Source organism: Cervus elaphus, chromosome 25 (genome assembly GCF_910594005.1).
Source record: "Cervus elaphus chromosome 25, mCerEla1.1, whole genome shotgun sequence".
Lineage (NCBI taxonomy): Eukaryota > Metazoa > Chordata > Mammalia > Artiodactyla > Cervidae > Cervus > Cervus elaphus.
Genome location: NC_057839.1, coordinates 66,716,772 through 66,734,886, shown reverse-complemented (window position 1 = coordinate 66,734,886; position 18,115 = coordinate 66,716,772). Strand labels below are relative to the sequence as shown.

The 18,115-nt window shown below is 51.4% G+C and overlaps 1 protein-coding gene across 1 annotated transcript in view; it reads left to right on the top strand.

Annotated features, from left to right (window-relative positions):
* UBE2QL1 (ubiquitin conjugating enzyme E2 Q family like 1) overlaps nt 1-17,617 on the top strand; it is a 54,874-nt gene extending 37,257 nt beyond the window's left edge. Inside the window, exon 2 of the mRNA XM_043887505.1 lies at nt 16,257-17,617. Within this exon, the coding sequence (XP_043743440.1) occupies nt 16,257-16,388 (132 nt within the window). The 3' untranslated portion in view covers nt 16,389-17,617. The remainder of the gene's footprint in view (nt 1-16,256) is intronic.
* Nucleotides 17,618-18,115: the final 498 nt, after the last annotated feature.

Sequence of the window (18,115 nt, the reverse complement as noted above, 5' to 3'; positions counted from 1 at the left end):
TTTTTCAGATTCTTCCCCTTATAGGTTATTACAAAATATTGAGTGCTATCCAATAGGCTCTTGTTAGTTATCTATTTTATATACAGTTGTGTGCATCTGTTAATCCCATCCTCCTAAATTTATCCCTACCCCGCCTTCCCCTTTGGTAAACATCGACTGGTTTTTCTTTAAATTGTTATTGTAGTTTAGGTGATTGACTGTGTTGTTAGTTTCAGCCGTGCAGCAACGTGAATCAGTTATACGTGTACCTGTGTCCACTCTTTTTTAGACTCTTTTCCCATTTAGGTCATGACGGAGAATTGAGTAGAGTCCCCTGTGTTTTACAGTGGGTCTTTATTAGCTATATATTTTATGTATAGTAGGATGTAAATGCCAGTCCCAATCTCCCAGTTTATCCCTCCCTCCTGCCCCCCCAGGAACCATAAGTTTATTTCCTACATCTGTAACTCTGTTTCTGTTTTGTAGATAAGTCCATTTCAGGACAGAAAAAGACAGATACCAAGTGATACCACCTACATGTGACATCACTAAACAACAGCTACCTCAGTTTGTTTTCTATGTCTGGGGGTCTATTTTCAAAACACCCCATTTTAAGACCATGGAGGTGGGACAGGGCCCAGGCAGCTGCTGTTTGGCCGGGATCTCCGTGCTCATTATGGGATGGAATGGAAACTTGGGACCCGCCCCCCCAAAAAAGACACAGGTGCATCCCGAAAGCGTGCAAAACCCACCCCAGACCTCGGCCAGTCTGTGCAGATGTGCCAAGAAGCAAAGGTGCGCCGGGCGTGACACGTTCCTGGTGACACTTGTCTGGCTCTTTCCATTACCTGGAAGGCACATCCTGTTAGCGATGCCCACCGGCCCATGAGTCTCCTTATTTTCCATTTTTACAACCAAAGCACCAAGGTCTTCGCCGGACTTAGGTGCCTCCGGGATGGTTGCCATTCCTGGGGCAGGAGCGCCGCCCCCGTGATGCAGGGAGAGGAGAGGGGTCAGAATCCGCTTGGTGCCCACCCTCAGGGGCGGCCTCACCTGTGAGCCCGGGCCCGGCTCACATCAGTGCTGGAGCTCCGTGGTCGCGTGAGGGGCGGGGCCAGCAGGACGGACCCTCCCACACGGCCCCCGACCCCGGTCAGCCCCGACTTCTGCCTCAGACTGCGTCACCTTCTGCCACCCCCCGGACCTGCCCCCACCTCTGAGCACCCTCCAGGAGAGCGTGGCCTCACAAACAGAGCCCGGCTCAGGCCACGACCCCCTTCCCAAGCCAAACCGATGTCGCGGGAGCCAGCATCCCAGGCCGAGTTCAGGGGCCCCTGGATTCAGCCCCGTTACGGATTCTTGGCGCCCTGCCCCCGGGTCCCAGCCCTCCCTTCCCTGGTGGCTCAGACAGTAAAGCATCTGCCTGCAATGCGGGAGACCCGGGTTCCATCCCTGGGTCGGGAGGATCCCCTGGAGAAGGAAGTGGTGACCCACGCCAGTTCTTGCCTGGAGAATCCCATGGACGGAGGAGCCTGGTGGGCTAGTCCATGGGGTCGCAAAGAGTCGGACACGACTGAGCGACTCTACTTTCACTTTCTCCCAGCCCTCACTCGGCGACCTGCTGGTGTGTTGGGCTGGGGGGCGGGGCGGAGCTTGCAAGGAGCCGCCCACTTTCTCCTCCCAGGACAGGAGGGCCCCGCCCCCACTCCCCTCCCCCCACCACCTTCAAAACCGGAAGGGCTGGCCCAGCAGGCCTCCTTGGCTGAGCGAGGGACTCTTGGGGACGTTCTAGACTTTGAGGAACAGCTGCCTAGAAAGTTGGTAGTTTAGTCCCTCAGTCGTGTCCAACACTTGTGACCCGGTAGGCCGTAGCCCGGCAGGTTCCTCTGTCCACGGTATTTCCCAGGCAAGAGCGCTGGAGTGGGTTGTCATTCCCTTCTCCAGGGGAGCTTCCCGACCCTCCTCCAGGGATCGAACGCAGGTCTCCTGCACTGCTGGCAGAGTCTTTACCGGCTGAGCCACCAGGGAAGACCAGAAAGCTGGTGGGGTTTGTGCAACATAGGAGGGTGGGGGTGCCCACTGTTGGCTGTAGGACAGGCTCAGGAATGTATTATACAAGGAGCGTAGCTAGTGTTTTATAATAACTGTCAATGGAAAATAACCTTTAAACTGGTATGAACAATAAACAATTCTTTTAAACTTATGTAGAAATACAAAGTCAAAGGGAAAATGGGGAAGTTAGGGGAAAACGCTGATCAGAAGGCTGGATAAGTTGGACGCCCGCAGTGTCCACGCAGGCTGCAGTGGTCGGCCCGGTGACCGTGTCCAGCAGGAAGTGACCGGCACCTGGGAGGCGGGGGAGAGGCTGAGCTGTGGACTCCAGGGTTCCTGCTCAGGGCATGATGTGTGAACCAGGACGTGTGCACCGGAGACCCGGTCTGCGTGGCTCTTCAGAGACAAACCGTGTTCTGGGCTGCCTTCCGAGCCTTCATCATGTCCCCATTACCCCGACTTCCATCCTTCCCCAGCACTTTAAGAACGCAGACCCTGCCTTCTCAGACCCATCCCACTGGAAGCAGGTGGAAGGCAGCCATGGGGTCTCTCCAGTGGGCAGAATTGAAATTTCACGTTGTTAGGAACACCACCACTTGCCTGAGATTCAGTGAAGTTGTGAAGAACAGGGCTTCCTGAGTAACTCAGGTGGTAAAGAATCTGCCTGCCATGGAGGAGACCCGGGTTCGATTCCTGGGGGTGGAAGATCCCCGGGAGAAGGGATAGGCCACCCACTACAGTATTCTTGGGCTTCCCTGGTGGCTCAGATGGTAGATAATCCATCGCCTGCCATGTGGGAGATCTGGGTTCGATCCCTGGGTGGGTAAGATCCCCTGGAGGAGGAAATAGTAACCTACTCCGGCATTCTTGCCTGGAGAATCCCATGGACAGAGGAGCCTGGCGGGCTACAGTCCCTGGAGTAGCAAAGAGTCAGACACGACTAAGTGACCAAGCGCACACACACAGTGAAGAATAAAGTAATACAGAGTCTTCATCTTGCGATGTCACGTGTCGGGGGTGGGGGCAGAGGGTTGGCCGGATCCTGACCCGAGAGCTCCGGTGGGTAGGAAAACACTCCCGATCCCTGCTCACTCGCCAGGACGCGGAGCTGCCCCTGTGAGAAGGCTGCTGAGTGTGATGGAGCCAGGTGGGGGGAGTGTGACCAAGCTGATGAAGAGCCCCCGTAGGGCTCTCCCGGCAGGGCAGAAGGTCTGCTCTTGGGCTTCTCCAGGCGCCGGGATCCACTCGGAAGCAGCAGGCCCAGAAGCAGCGTGGTGCTGCGTTAAACGGGCCTCCAGCTTGGAGAAGGGAATACGCCGTCCTCGGCTGGCCCGTGGCCAGCGGCTCCTCCCATGCCGTGTGTGTGGCAGATGGAGACCACGGATGCCGGCATCCCACAGAACAGGGCCCGGGGGGTGAAGGCGCCCAGCTGACCAAGGTCCCCGGAGTCCGGCAGGGGCCGAGGTCCCCACGGCGGTAGCCAGAGGGCCAGACTTGGTGCTGAAGGCAGACTGGGCGCCCAGATCAGCTCAGAGCGTGCACGCGGAGTGAGCTCCAGGCGGGAAGAAGGGTGCGGGGGGAGGGGACAGAGGCGCTCAGGGAGCCCAGCGCCCGCATCCAGCGAGGGCAGCCGGGCTGCAGCGTCCCGTGCAGGTAAGGGTCGGTGTCTGGTTCCCTCGCCGACTCCTGGGAGCTGCTCCGTGTTCTGAGCGCTGGCCTGGCCTGGGACTCAGCTGGGGGATCCAATGTGGTTTTGAGCACGTGATTGCCTTCTCTGTGTCTGTTTCCTCACCTGTGAATCAGGGTTGATGGGTTGTCGATAGCAGAGCCCACCTGGTGGGGGTCCAGGGACCACCCCCCACCCCACTTAAGGAGTCTCTGCAAGCTGGGTCCTGAGAACAGTGCCCCGCACAGCAAGGACGAGCGGCCACCACCATGACCGCCTTTAAAGGGTGGAGTCCAGCTGCCACTGCCTGTGCCCCACACAGCTGGTGAAACCCACCAGGACCCAGTTGCTTAGGCAGAAGTATTGGCAGAGCCTCCAGAAAAAAATAATTTTGAAGTGATTATCTTACATAAAGTCTGATCATCACGTTCCTTGTTCCCTGTTTGCGTCTTCTAAGAAAATGCAATCTGTCTTAAAACAGATCCCATAATTGCTAGAACTTTATTTAAAATGTAGAAGAAAGAGATGCTTATGTTTTGCAAGAATCAAAAATATCCACGAACTGCGGCTTCAGTGCTGCCAGTGGCTTGAGGATGGTTAACGGTTATCACGTCATCCCTTCTTATCTGCGGGGGGACACACTCCAAGCCCCCCAGCAGATGCGTGAAACCATGGATCATACTGAACGCTACGCTGTGTCGTTTTCTCCACGTGGGAATGCTGGACAGGGAGGATTCACGTCCCGGGTGGGACTGAGGGCGATGGTCAGGCACACCTCGTTTACTGTGCATCACAGATAATGTGGGTTGTTTTTTTTTTTAAACAAATTCAAGGTTGTGGCAACCCTCTTCATCAAGCAAGTCTATTAGTGCCAACTTTTCAACAGCATTATATTGTACTTGGGCTTTCCAGGTGGCTCAGACAGTAAAGAATATGCCTGCAATTCAAGAGACCCAGGTTTGACCCCTGGGCGGGGAAGACCCCCGGGAGAGGAAATGGGGACTCACTCCAGTATTCTTGCCTGGAGAATCCCATGGACAGAGGAGACTGGAGGGCTACAGTCCATGGGGGTCACAAAAAGTCGGACACGACTGAGTGACTAACATTTTGCACTTAATGCTGGTTTTTAAATGTTTCCATTGTTTTTTAACACACAATGCAATTGTGCACTTAATTTACTAGAGTGGTGTGTAAATGTAGCCTTTATATGCACTGGGAAAGCAGAATATTCGTGTGACTCACTTTAATGTAATACTCATTTTATTTCAATGGCCTAGAACCAAACCTGCAGTGTATCCAAGATCTGCCTGGGCAAGAGATTTCATCTTGCCGTTCAGAACAGTGTGCAATTTAAAACTTGTGAATTTTTATTTCTGGAATCTTCCATGTAGTATTTTTGGACCGTAGCTGACCAAGGGTAACTGAAATCACAGAAAGGGGAACAGTAGCTAAGGGGCGCCACTGGGTTAAATGACGTCGTGGCTTCACTTTAATTTCTATTAAATATTATCCAGGTTTATATAAAAGTGATGCTGACTTTGTCATCCTGAGAGGTTCATAAAAATCAAGAGAGGCTATCTGAAGATGTTTATCACTTAATAATTGGGAAACTGCTTTAGAGACTGTAGTGGAGAGTCTTCCCGCCCAGAAAACTTTCCTTCCTGACGGCAGTGGCCACGCGTCCTTGGCCCTGATGAGGGCCAGTGCTGTGGAAAGCTGGCCTGTGTTCCTGCCAGGGAGGGGACCCGAGTCTGGACAATTGCATTCATGCATCCACTCCTCCAGGGCTTCCCTGGTGGCTCAGATGGTAAGGAATACGCCTGCCGTGTGGGAGACCTGGGTTTGATCCCTGGGTGGGGAAGATCCCCTGGAGGAGGGCATGGCAACCCACTCCAGTATTGGTGCCTGGGGAATCCCGTGGACAGAGGAGCCTGGTGGGCTATAGTCCATGGGGTTGAGAAGGGTTGGACACGGCTGAGTGACTGAACACAGCACAGAGCATCCACTCCTGCAGACGTTCCCAGTGAGCCACCCACCATGCCCCGGCCAAGCCCTGGCCATCTCCCCCCCTGGCGTCTCCAGCAACCCGAACAAGCTCTGCTCTATGGCAGGCACCTAGTTTATCTATGGGAAATGCAGTCCTTTGCACGTCGGCGACTGATAGACCAGCTGTGTCTTTAAGCAGGGATTCTCAGTGTCCAGCATCTAATGCCTGAAGATCTGAGGTGGCGCTGAAGTCATAATAACAGAAGGAAAGGGCACAATAAATGGAATGCGCTTGAAGCATCCCGAAACCGTACCCCACCCCAGTCCGTGGAAAACTCGTCTTCCACGAAATTGGCCCCTGGTGCCAAACAGGTGGGGGCTGCTGTCTTTCAGGGTGGGTCGACCCCAGGAGCATTAATGCTGGTTTTTAAATGTTTCCGCTGTTTTGTGTGTGTGCACACAACGTGTGTGTTCCTGGTGTGCGTGCAGCGAAGGCTGTGTGCTGATGGGGAGCGTCCCGCTTCCTCCCAGGTGTCCCCGGGTTCGCCCAGTTATCCTTCCCAGACACAGCACCGCCTGCTGGCGCTCTGCCTGCCTCAGGCGGGCGCGTGCTGCCCCGCGATGCTCTGTGAGGACGTTTCCGGTAGAGGGACCACGGCGCCTTCTGCAGCGAACGGGGGAGCCACGTGTGCACTCGCACAAAGCTGCATGCAGCCCGCTGAGCGGAGGAGTCTGGGCTTTCCACCTACAGCCGCCAAGCGCGGCTCCAATCCATCCGGCGCCACGCGCACACCGCCCCCAGCGTCCTCTGTTCCAGTGGAATGTTCTAGCAGCCTGCCTGGAACGCGCTTTTCTAATAGGCTTTGCGTGTCTTAACTGTGAATTAGTACCTGGTGTCAGAATTAGAAGACAGACCTTGTGTCCTCAAGGTGTAATTTCCAGAAAGATAGACAGCTTTTTTGTTTCTGAGATGAAAGTTTTGAGTTGATCATTTCTAGAGTCTGCATCACAGTTGTTTTGTGTGTGTGTGTGGTTTATATTATAAAAATAAGACCTTTAATATATAGTACAATCTTTATGGGCTTCCCAGGCGCTAATGGTAAAGAACATGCCTGCTAATGCAAGAGACGGAAGCGATGCGGGTTTGATCCCTGGGTCGGGAAGATCCCCTGGAGGAAGGCATGGAAACCCACTCCAGTTCTTGCCTGGAGAATCCCATGGACAGAGGAGTCTGGTGGGCTACAGTCCATGGGGTTGCAGAGAATCAGATACAACTGAAGTAACTTAGCAGCAGCAGAATCTTTATAGTATTTTGCAATGAGGATATAGAGGCTTGATTTTTTAATTGAAGTATACCTGATGTAAAATATTTAAGTCATGGGCATACAATATAGTGATCTGCAAATTTTAGAACTTGCAGTTCGTTTATAGTTATTATGAAGTATTGGCTGTATTCCCTGTGATGTACAGCATGTCCTTGTAGCCTATTTTATACCTAGGAGTTTATATCTCTTACTCCCTCATCCTTACACTGCTCCCCCCCCCTTCCCACTGGTAACCACTAGTTTGTTCTCTGATATCTATGAGTCTGGGTTTTTTTTTTGTATTCACCAATTTGTTTTGCTTTTTAGATTCCACATATAAGCGACACTGTACAGTGTTTGTCTTTCTCCGTCTGACTGACTTCACTTAGCACAGTGTTTTCCAAGTCCATCCATGTTACTACAAATGGCAAAATTTCATTCCTTTTTATGGCTGAAGACCCTGATACTGGGAAAGATTGAAGGTGGGAGGAGAAGGGGACCACAGAGGATGAGATGGCTGGATGGCATCACCAACTCGATGGACATGAGTTTGAGTAAACTCCGGGAATTGGTGATGGACAGGGAGGCCTGGCGTGCTGCAGTCCATGGGGTCGCAGAGGATTGGACATGACTGAGCAACTGAACTGACTGAATATTCCATTGTTTATGTATACCACATCTTTATCCGTTCAACGTTTCCATGTCTTGGCAATCGTAAATAATGCTGCTATGAACTTTGGGGTGTGTGTATCTTTTCGAATTAGTGGTTTGGGATTTGTATTTTTGTATTTTTGGTTTTTTGTGTTTTTTTTTTGGTATATACCTAGGAGTGTATTTGTATGATGTTCTATTTTTAGTTTTTTGTGTCTCACCAAAGATGTTCCCAATAAGATCTAAGATTAAATTACAAATAGCTGGGGCGGGATGTGAGGATGGTGTGATAGGAGCCATGTTGGGTGTGAATTCTGTTTAAACCCAAAAGGAGGGCTCAGGGGCCTGAATGCCCAGCACCGGGACAGGTCGCAGGGAGGGACTGAGCCTCTGTGTCCTTGGCCACCCTGGCTGCCAGGAGGGAGCCCCAGGTCCGGCAAAGCCCTTTCCCGGCGGGTTCTGCATGTCCCGGGGGCCCAGCCACGGGGCCATCTCCCCTTGGTCCCATGCCGGGGGTCTCTGGTCCTCACCCGGCCGTCTGCGGGAAGCAGCTGTGGTGGGTGGGGATTCAGCCAGTCAGTGGAAGCCCACTGACCAGGCCTGACGACCAAGCTGACGTGGAGCGTTGCCTGTGGAGGTTTAATGAGATGCAGTGTGTGAAAGCGGCCCCACCACTGCAGCACAGGAGCTGACGTGAGCCGGACACGGAGCGGATGCCTTTGCACTTGCGGACGGGGCCACGCGGGCCATCAGGGGTTTTCGTGGCTGTCAAAACCCAACACCTTGGCGGTCCAGTGGTTAGGACTCGGTGCTTTCTTTGCTAAGGGCCCAGGTTCAATTCCTGGTCTGGGAGCTAAGATCCTGCAAGCCATGCAGTCCAGCCAAAGGAAAAAAAGAAAAAGAACCATTTCCAGCACCAGCTCATCACCTGCTCAGGTGGCCACACGGCACGTGCCTACAGCATCATTCTGCCCCCTCACTGCCTGCCCTTCTGAGCCCCTCTGCTCCCCTCCCCTGCCTTGGCTGGTGCTGGATGGGGTCCCTGATGGGCAGCGGGCTCCGCCTGTAAACTGACCATCCTCCAAGTCCAGCTATGAGGCCTGAGGCTTCCTTCCAGGTGACTCTTGGATTCCAGTCAGCTCAGGGACCCTCACATCTCTCTCCCTGCAGTTTAACAGCATCACTGGAGCCACACGTAGACACACGTGCACATGCAAGCTCACATGTGAGTGTACATGCAAACGCACATGCATATGTGCATCCGTATGTACATGTACATACACACATATTTGCATACACACACTCTCAGACCCACGGTCAAGGCTGCAGAATCACCTCGGCACGTTTCCAGCCCGCATCAGCCTCTCCCTCATGCCTCATTGGACCACATCCAGCAGGAGTGCCTTCCTCGCTGGTCAGCAGTTTCAGAGTCGCCCTTTGATTTGGGAAAGTGTTGCTTTGAAGCAGTCCCATTCACTGTAGAGTCTTATCTGTCCTTCAGAGCTTGTAAGCTGACCTGCTTTGAACGCCAGAGCTTCAAAGAGAGGTGAGATCACTGCCGTCTTTCCAAGCGGACCTCGGACCTCCTTCCAAATCCGCGTGTTCTGCTGTTTTCCTCAAGCCGAGCACGGGGCCAGTCTGAGCGTCTCCTGCACGTGCGGCGTCCTCGAGAGAGTCTACGCTGAGCACAACACACGCTTGAAACCCACATCGGAGGGGTGGGGTGCATGAGTGCCTTTAGACGAACAGTCACACGTTCTAAGACTTTAAAAACAAATTACAGCCGCTCTGTAATTCAACACGGGAAATGAGTGAAGGAACTTTTCATGAAGAGTCTGTAAGTTCCTACTAGTTTTAAAGGAGCAGAAACCTGTAATTCACGGGCAAGTGAACCACAAAAATGTCATGACAGTATGTTTGCAAAGAAGAAAAATAGAAGAAAACCTAATCAAGAGAGAAATATCAAACGAATATGTTCATGCCAACCAGTTAAAATGATGTTACCGAAAGGGCTAGGAAAGCAGCCCTACAAATACAGAATCCTGAAGATGTTTTTGTGACCGAATAAACCGTCGTAATATCCACACATTTTTTTTGCAGGAGGGCAGAATGAAACTAACTTTGCCAAAGAATAGGGATAAGATCATCTGTGATAAGTTCAAAGATGAAAATCCACACTTATTGTGTTCATCCTGTGCCTGGTACTGAGCTGAGCATCTTACACCTGTTAACATATTAAGTCCCTATAAAAGCTCAGTGTCATATAGTACTGTTATTATGCTTATTTTCCAGGTGAGGAAGTTGCAATTCAGAGAGGTTAAGTAACACACCCAAGGTCACACAGCCAGGAGGTATTGGAGCAGGGCTTTGAAGCCAGATGTATTTAATTCTTCACCCCCGCCACACACACACACACACACACACACACACACACACACGCCCTAGCTTCACCAAGTGTCTGCCCATCCTTTTCTGAATACAGCCATGTCTTTCAACCTCCACTTGGGATCCCTTATCCTCACCCCCATGGCCTGGCAAACACTTTCCACCCATATTTCAAGGCTCAGTTCAAGTGTCTTCAGATGTGGAAGTCTTTCTGAACCCACAGACAATGAACCCTACCTCTTCTCTTTCCCTCTTCCCGAAAGGTAGAACCCATCCTCCCTTCTGAGCTATAAGTTCCATGAGGATCAGAACCGTTTCCAATTTAGAAAACCCTGCAGTCCCAGTTGGAGAAGGAAATGGCAACCCACTCCCGTATTCTTGCCTGGAGAATCCCATGGACAGAGGAGCCTGGCGGGCTGCAGTCCATGGGGTCGCAAAGAGTCAGACACGACTGCGGTGACTTGGCACGCACACATGCAGTCCCAGTAACCAGCCCAGTTCCTAACCCCGGGAAGACTTGGGGCGACTGTTTGCTGAATGAGCAGAGATGGACCATCTCCCCCCTTGCTTGGGGCCATCTTTATTCCATACACCAGTGGCTCTTGTTTGGGGGTGATTTTCTCTCTCAGGGGACCTCTGGCAATATCTGGAGATGCTTTGGATGTCATAGCTCACATAGTCCTACTAGCATCTCCGCAGACACTGCTAATCACCCTCCAGGGCATGGGAGACCCCAACAAAGAATCACCCAGCCCGCATTGTCAGTAGCTCTGGGGTTGAGAAACCCTGACGTACCCCCTTCTGTCTCAGCAGCGACAACACACTCAGCTCTCTCCCCGTAATGAATCTAAGGCCCTGCAGCAAGGGCCGCAGTCCCTGTCTTTCTACACCCAGGATTCAACATAGTGAGTGAGTGAATGAACGAGAGATGAGTAGGAGACAGAGCCGGCCTGAAATGCAGCGTGCACGTTGGGGAAAACAGAAGCCGCGGCAGAGCCGGCAGCTGGTGCAAGGCCCTGAGTCTGGGTCACTCGTTAGCTCTGTGGAAATGTTCTCATGTTGTTCATCGTGATTGACAATGCCTCCCCAAAATTAAAAAGCCATGAGCAAAATAGAAAGTTCAAACCAACTACCAACGGATGGCTATGTTTGGCAGATGCAGCCCCAGGGAACTGGGTGCTTGCGAGCTCTGCTTGGTGTCAATATCGCAGTGAGATTTTGAGCTTTCTAAGGTGCTTGGGGCAGAACCCTGTGGTTACATATAAGTGTACATTTACAATCTGGAGCAAGGCTGACGGTCATCGGGAGAGAGAGGGTACTTTTCTGAGCTCTTTGTGAGAACACAGGGCCATCACGTGGGCTGAGTAAACTCTCAGATCAGGTCCTTTAGCATTAAAGTAGAGGTGTTTGAGGGAAAACAAGAGTTATTTGAAGGGAAATCTCCAGGAAAGACTGTCTGAGTATTAGTTACGTGGAAACGGATAGGAGAAACTGTCAGTGTACCAGGAAAATAAGAAAAACTGTTCTTAATTCGTTGTATACACCTTAAAACTCTCAACATGTTTTGAAATTCAGTATCTTATCTGACGTTCATAATGATGCTGTGAAGTGGGTTTTGTCCCTGATTTATAGAGGGAAGTACAGAGGGTCGGGGAGAAGGAAATGGCAACCCACTCCAGTCTTCTTGCCTGGGGAATCCCGTGGACGGGAGCCTGGTGGGCTACAGGCCATGGGGTCGCACAGAGTTGGACTCGGCTGAAGCAAGGTAGCACGGACACGCACAGGGTCAGAGAAGTTAGGCTGCAGTTTCCCCGAGTCCAGACTCCAGGAGACTGCACCCTGGAATGAAGAATGGGAGGTGCAGCATCACCAAGTATTAGAGAAACACAGACCAAAACCACAGTGAGGGGTCACCTCACACTGGTCACAACGGCCATCATGAGAACGTCTACAAGCAAATGCTGCAGAGGGTGTGGAGGAAAGGGGGCCCTCAGACACTGCTGGTGGGAATGCAAACCGGTGCAGCCACCGTGGAGCAGTGTGAGTGAGTGAGTGAAGGTCGCTCAGTCCTGTCCGACTCTTTGCGACCGCATGGACTATACATACAGTCCATGGGATTCTCCAGGCCAGAATACTGGAGTGGGTAGCCATTCCCTTCTCCAGGGGATCTTCCCGAACCAGAGATTGAACTCTCCTGCTTTGGCAGGTGGGTTCTTTACCACTAGTGCCAACTGGGAAACCCAATGTATGCACATATATGTTACTATATACATATGTCACTATATACATATATTACTATAATACATATGTTACTATATACATATTATATATATACAGAATGGAATATTACTCAACCATAAAAATGAATGGAATATTGCCATTTGTAGCCACATAGATGGACCTAGAGATTACCATTCTAAATGAAGTCAGAAAGAGAAAGATAAATATTAACACCATATAGTATCATTCATATGTGGAATCTGAAAAAGGTGATACAAATGAGCTTATTTCCAAAACAGAAACACACTCACAGACACAGGAAACAACCTTGTGGGCACCAAAGCAGGGGAGGGATAAAATTAAGAATATGGGATTTACATATACACACTACTATATATGAAATATATAATAAGAACCTACTGTATTGCACAGGGAACTGTACTCAATATCTTGTAATAACATAAAATGGAAAAAATGTATGTACATAATGCATGTATTCAGAGAATTAATATAAATGTGTGTGACATATATGGATATATGCATATATAACTGAATCACTCTGCCATACACCTGAAACTAATGCAGCATTGTTAATCAGCTATACTTCAATTAAAAAACAAAAGAAGTTTCCTGGCAGTCTAGTGGTTATAGGATTCATTGCTTTCACTGCCTTGGCCTGGGTTCGATCCCTTGCTGGAAAACTAAGCTCCCACAAGCCACATGGCACTGTCAAAAAAAAAAAAAAGAATAGGAGTTGGTTCAACGTCAGAATGGCCTGGCCCATCACGGGGCCCAGGGCGGACAGCGTGTCCCTGGCCTTCTCGGTGCCTGGGCTCCTCACGGGCATTTCAGCAAGCCTAGCTCAGCCGCCCTGGTTTTCAAGGCCGGTGTGTAACTGGGCGATGCTTCAGTAGCCAAGCAGAGGAGGACAGGCTGTCTAGGCAGCGATGTCTGTTAGCTGCAAACTCGGGCGTGAGACGAGAGGCGCGAGGGGAGGAGCTGGCAGCCAGCTGAGCGCAGTGGAGATGCCGAGACCCCGGCTGCCACACACTTGCTCTGTTGCCCACGGGCTCTGTCTCCCAGCTGCTGAATTGACTGGGTGCTGGTGTTTTATGTTCATAATTCTTCTCGGGGAGAAGAGGCCACAAAGACTGGTCTGTTCATTTGGGGTTTTGTCTGTTGTTTTCTGTAACAATTGGGACTTTCACAAAGAATAAGCCAAGTATACGTTCACGCCAAGAGCACAGGAATATTCCAACATTATTGTGAGCTGGTATTTGTCCGGCTGCTTTTAGTTCAGAATTCTCAAGTAATACCATAAATTTTCAGTATCATAGAAAAGAATGATAGAGGTGGTTAGAATTTGCGTTTTATGCAAAAGAAATTAGCTCTTGATACTTGCTCCCACTTATGTAGAAATTGATGCCGACATCCCTGCAAAGATACATTTGCCTGTGTTTAACGAAATAATGCTGGACTTTGATCTTGGCCCACATAGTGATGATTATAAATGCATTTAGCTTCTCGTGGTCCCTCTGTATCTAGTAAAACTACATCCCATAAGCAAAGCAGAAGAGGCACGGGGACATTTCTAGAAGTCAGTAAATGGTAGTTTCCTGTCTTTTCCAGTTTTCCTTCACTATTTAGAAGCTCATTTGACATGGTAATTGTTGCTCAGTCGCTCAGTCGTGTCTGACTCTTTTCAGCGCCATGGACTGCAGCACGCCAGGCCTCCCTGTCTTTCACCATCTCCCAGAATTTGCTCAGACTCATGTCTATTGAGTCGGTGATGCCGTCCAACCATCTCATCCTCTGTCGCCCGCTTCTCTTGCCTTCAGTCTTTCCCAGCATCAGGGTCTTTTCCAATAGGTCAGCATCAGGTGGCCAAGGTATTGGAGCTTCAGCTTCAGCATCAGTCCTTCCAATGAATATTCAGGGTTGATTTCCTTTAGGATGGACTGGTTTGATCTTCTTGCTGCCCAAGGGACTCTTAAGTCTTCTCCAACACCACAGTTCAAAAGCATCAATTCTTCAGTGCTGAGCCTTTTGTAAGGTCCAACTCTCATGTCTGTACATGACTACTGGAAAAACTGTAGCTTTGACTATGGGCCATTGTCAGCAAAGTGATGATTATCTAGTAGGGATGATGCGAGACCCGCTCACATGTGTCTGTGACGTGCCCAGCAGCCCTGCAGTTACCGCTTGCTTAGTATTTAGAAGAGGCCCGTTCACTGGTGTGTGCAGACTGGACATCTGGCCATGGCCTGCCTGTGTACTGGGGGCTTACGAGAGGCGGGGTTCTGGGGTCAGCAGGGTCTTCCAAGCTTCTGTGTGACTACCTCAGGGTTAATTTCCTTTAGGATTGACTGCTTTGATCTCCTATTTGATGTGGACCAAGAAGCTAATTAGAAGAGGTGGTCTTGCCCTTGACTGACAGGTGGAAAAGTTCAGCCAGAGAGATGGCCCGAGGAGACAGAATGGGAGCTCCAGGTTTCTGACTCCTCGGCTGGGCGTGGCTCTGAGTCTGCACTGTTGAAAAGACAACAAGTGTTGGAAAGGAACGCAAAGCCCTGAATTTAAATGTGTGACACAGCCTCCCATTCTCAGTTCCTAGGGATCGGTGTCATTTTCCCCGTGGACTCAGATGTCTTCCCAGGGGACTTGTCAGTGGGTTATCAGAGAGAGCTCGGATGGGGAATCTCGCGCACCCAGCCACACAGACCTGGGGGAGGGGGCTGCCTTTGTGGAGGGACAGGTATGTGGTGAGGCCCTGGGGATGAGGTCTGGTTCCTGTCCGGGTCCCCTTGTGGGGTGGCACACGCCCATGTTGTGTATCACGTGTCGGGAATGCAGAGAGCCTGCCCAGAGCGCATCGTTAGTGAATGTTCTTCTGTTGAGAACAGTGTGCGTGTGTTCACTAGTGGGTGAAACTGCGGGTGTTTGCATCCCACCTACAAAACGTGTATATGAGATGCTCGGGAAGAGAAGCGGATCTGCCAGGACAGACGAGCGCAGGGAGGTTGGGTGCAAGGACGTGTGCCCGAGAGGCTCAGACAGTATTTCCGCTGATGGGCTGTCACGTGGGGACTGGAGGAGCCCGGGGCAGTAAGAACAGCAGCAGCTCATCTGACGGGAGTCCGGCCCCGCCCCACCCCTCGTGGGCCTTCATCTGCCCATCCCCACCACCGCCAAGTTAAACCTCTCTCCCCAGGGCTTCCCGAGGGGTGTGATGGCCTGAGTCACGGCCATGCGGTGGGGTCTCCTGTTCCTCCTCACTCGTGGTCTGGAGCCCTTGACCATGTCGAGATGAGCCAGACCCTCTGTTCACTGCAGCCCCACATGCTCCGTCCTGCAGACCACGGCCTGCCCAGGCACTGAGAACTGGGCAGACCTCTCCCCTCGCCCCCCCACCACCAGGGACTGGCCTCGCCTGAACCCCTCCCTGGGAACACTCGAGGCCAAGCTTCTACCTCCGTGCCCATGGCCGCTCTGTCTTCTCAGGAGCTGGTTCCCCCGCACCATGAAATACAAGAAAGTCACTTACTGCTCCTGAGCTTGAATGTGAAAAGTCAGAGTTTTCAAGTGTGCATGTGTATGTGAATGTATAAATACACACATTATACATAAACACGTTATCTCTAAGTTGTAATTAAAGGCACCCTGAGGTGGGTGGGAAGAGAAGTTAGAATAGCATTTTTGCCTCCAGGGCGACGCTCTGCTTTCTGCATGGATGCTCTTTTGATAAAGCTGGTCCTCCCAGGGACGCCTGCCAGCATCCAAGGATGAGTGCCTTCCAAGGACGCCAGCAGCACGCGTGGCTCTCCCTCCCCTGAAATCTTGCCTGCTGCTGGATTCCTGCATCTGTTTGGTACCAAAGCCGTGATGTTCCCTATCTCTCCTTTCATGGCGGACTTCAGAAATCCCCACCTCTGTGAGTGTTCTTCACAAAGAGGGCGGTAATCGGGATGACTGCTGGGCTCTCACGGGGTTTTTATCTTTTCCCTCTCACACAGGGGCGGATCTGTAGAAAAGCTGGCAAGTCGAAAAAGTCCTTCAGTCGCAAGGAAGCTGAAGCCACCTTTAAGAGTTTGGTGAAGACTCATGAAAAGTATGGCTGGGTCACCCCGCCTGTCTCTGACGGCTGATGTTTGCAACGTGCACTAGACGCTTAAGCTGCCTCTCCACACACACAGACACCCACCATCTCCTCTCCACGCTGAGCACCCTTCATCCTTTTTATAACTCCAGCCTTCGGAACGGAATCCTGAATGCCAAGGAGACGCCTAAGTTATTTATGATCGGATGTGTTTACAGAGAGAAGGGGGGGAGCCAACGCCGTTCGGGATTAGGTTTCGATGATAAATGAATGATCATCTCTAGGTCACTTTAGAACACACGTCGAGATGGTGACGTGCCCCCGCCCGCCTGCCCTCCCCTCCCCTCCCCTCCCCCACCCCCCCGCCCCGTCATTGGGCCCCTAGCTTCTTCTCATGACAGCAGCCCCAAAGAGCAGGCAGGACCCTCAGCTCCCCTCGCTCGACCCGTCGACACGCCCCTGGGAACACCGCACCCCGCCTGGTCCCCGTTTGCTGTGCCCCATGTCTGTTCCTCTCCCCGGCAGGTCAACATCGTAACTTGAAGACGCGTCTTTCCATGGCCCCGTGTCATGACATGTAGACCTCATTTGTGCTCTATGACCACTGGTTCATGAGAACAAAACATTCAACATGGCCAGGTTCTCGGGATGGAAAACAGCAACTGCCCTCTTGACTAGACCGTGCTCCCCAGGCCGACGCCGAAGCGTGTGCGGTCCGCAGCTCAGCCCGCGCCCACGGGTGAAGGCGGGATGCGGTGGCCGCAATGGGACACACGGGTGCAGAGGCCGGGCAGGAGGGGGCAGTGCTCAGAGCAACGGTGGTGGGGTGCAGACGGGGTCTCTTCCGACATCCTCAGACGCTCCTACGACGTTCGTGTTCCTGTCTCCTCTCTGCTGGTCGACCCACCGCCGAAAGCAAAAGACCGTGTCCCATTCGCTGACGTCGCCTGACCCACATCCTCCTGTGTGCTCGTGACAGGGAATGCCAGAACTGCCTTCGGAGACCCGGCGACGGTAGGGCGATTTGCATGGCCCAGTAGTCACTCGTGTGTCCCCAAGGCCACGACGCGTGAGCACCCTCGCTAGGATATAAACTTCTGTTATTTGATCCCCCCACGATTTCAGTTTTCTCTTCTGTTAAGTTACTTAGACCTTTCCAAGAAGTTCATGAAATGAGGAAACCACTGTTTCTTATAATATGCAGAAAGAGGTAAAATGTTCATTCCAAGTGGAAAAATCTTATCGGACACATTTTAAATAAAATCACGCATACCTGAATCCGTTCATCGTGGGCTCTCCTTCCACTGAAAGTATGTAATCTATTTTTAGGCTTTCCAGGTGGTGCTAATGGTAAGGAATCCACCTGCCAACGCAGGAGATGCCAGAGATGCAAGTTTGATTCCTGGGTTTATTTAATAGTTCAGATACTACACGTGCCAGGAAGGCATTCTGCCACCATTTGCAGGAAAGGAATTTCAGGAACCCATGGTCTTTTCAAAAATCCAGTGGATTGAAATGGTCCCCAGAAGCAGCCAGAAAGACAATAGCAAACTAACTGGAAGGACTGATGGATTATTTGCCAAAACCTGGATGTTACCACTTATAGTTTAGCACCATGAAGGAAGAGGAAACATCTTTGCTCATTATATTAAACCCTTCAGGCAGTTTTGGGTACTTGGAGACCCATTCACCTGTCCCAGGTGGTCAGAGATCTGAGACACCAAACCTTAAAGTCAAGGACCAGCTCCTTCCAGTGGGGTTTGTCCTTGCCCAAAT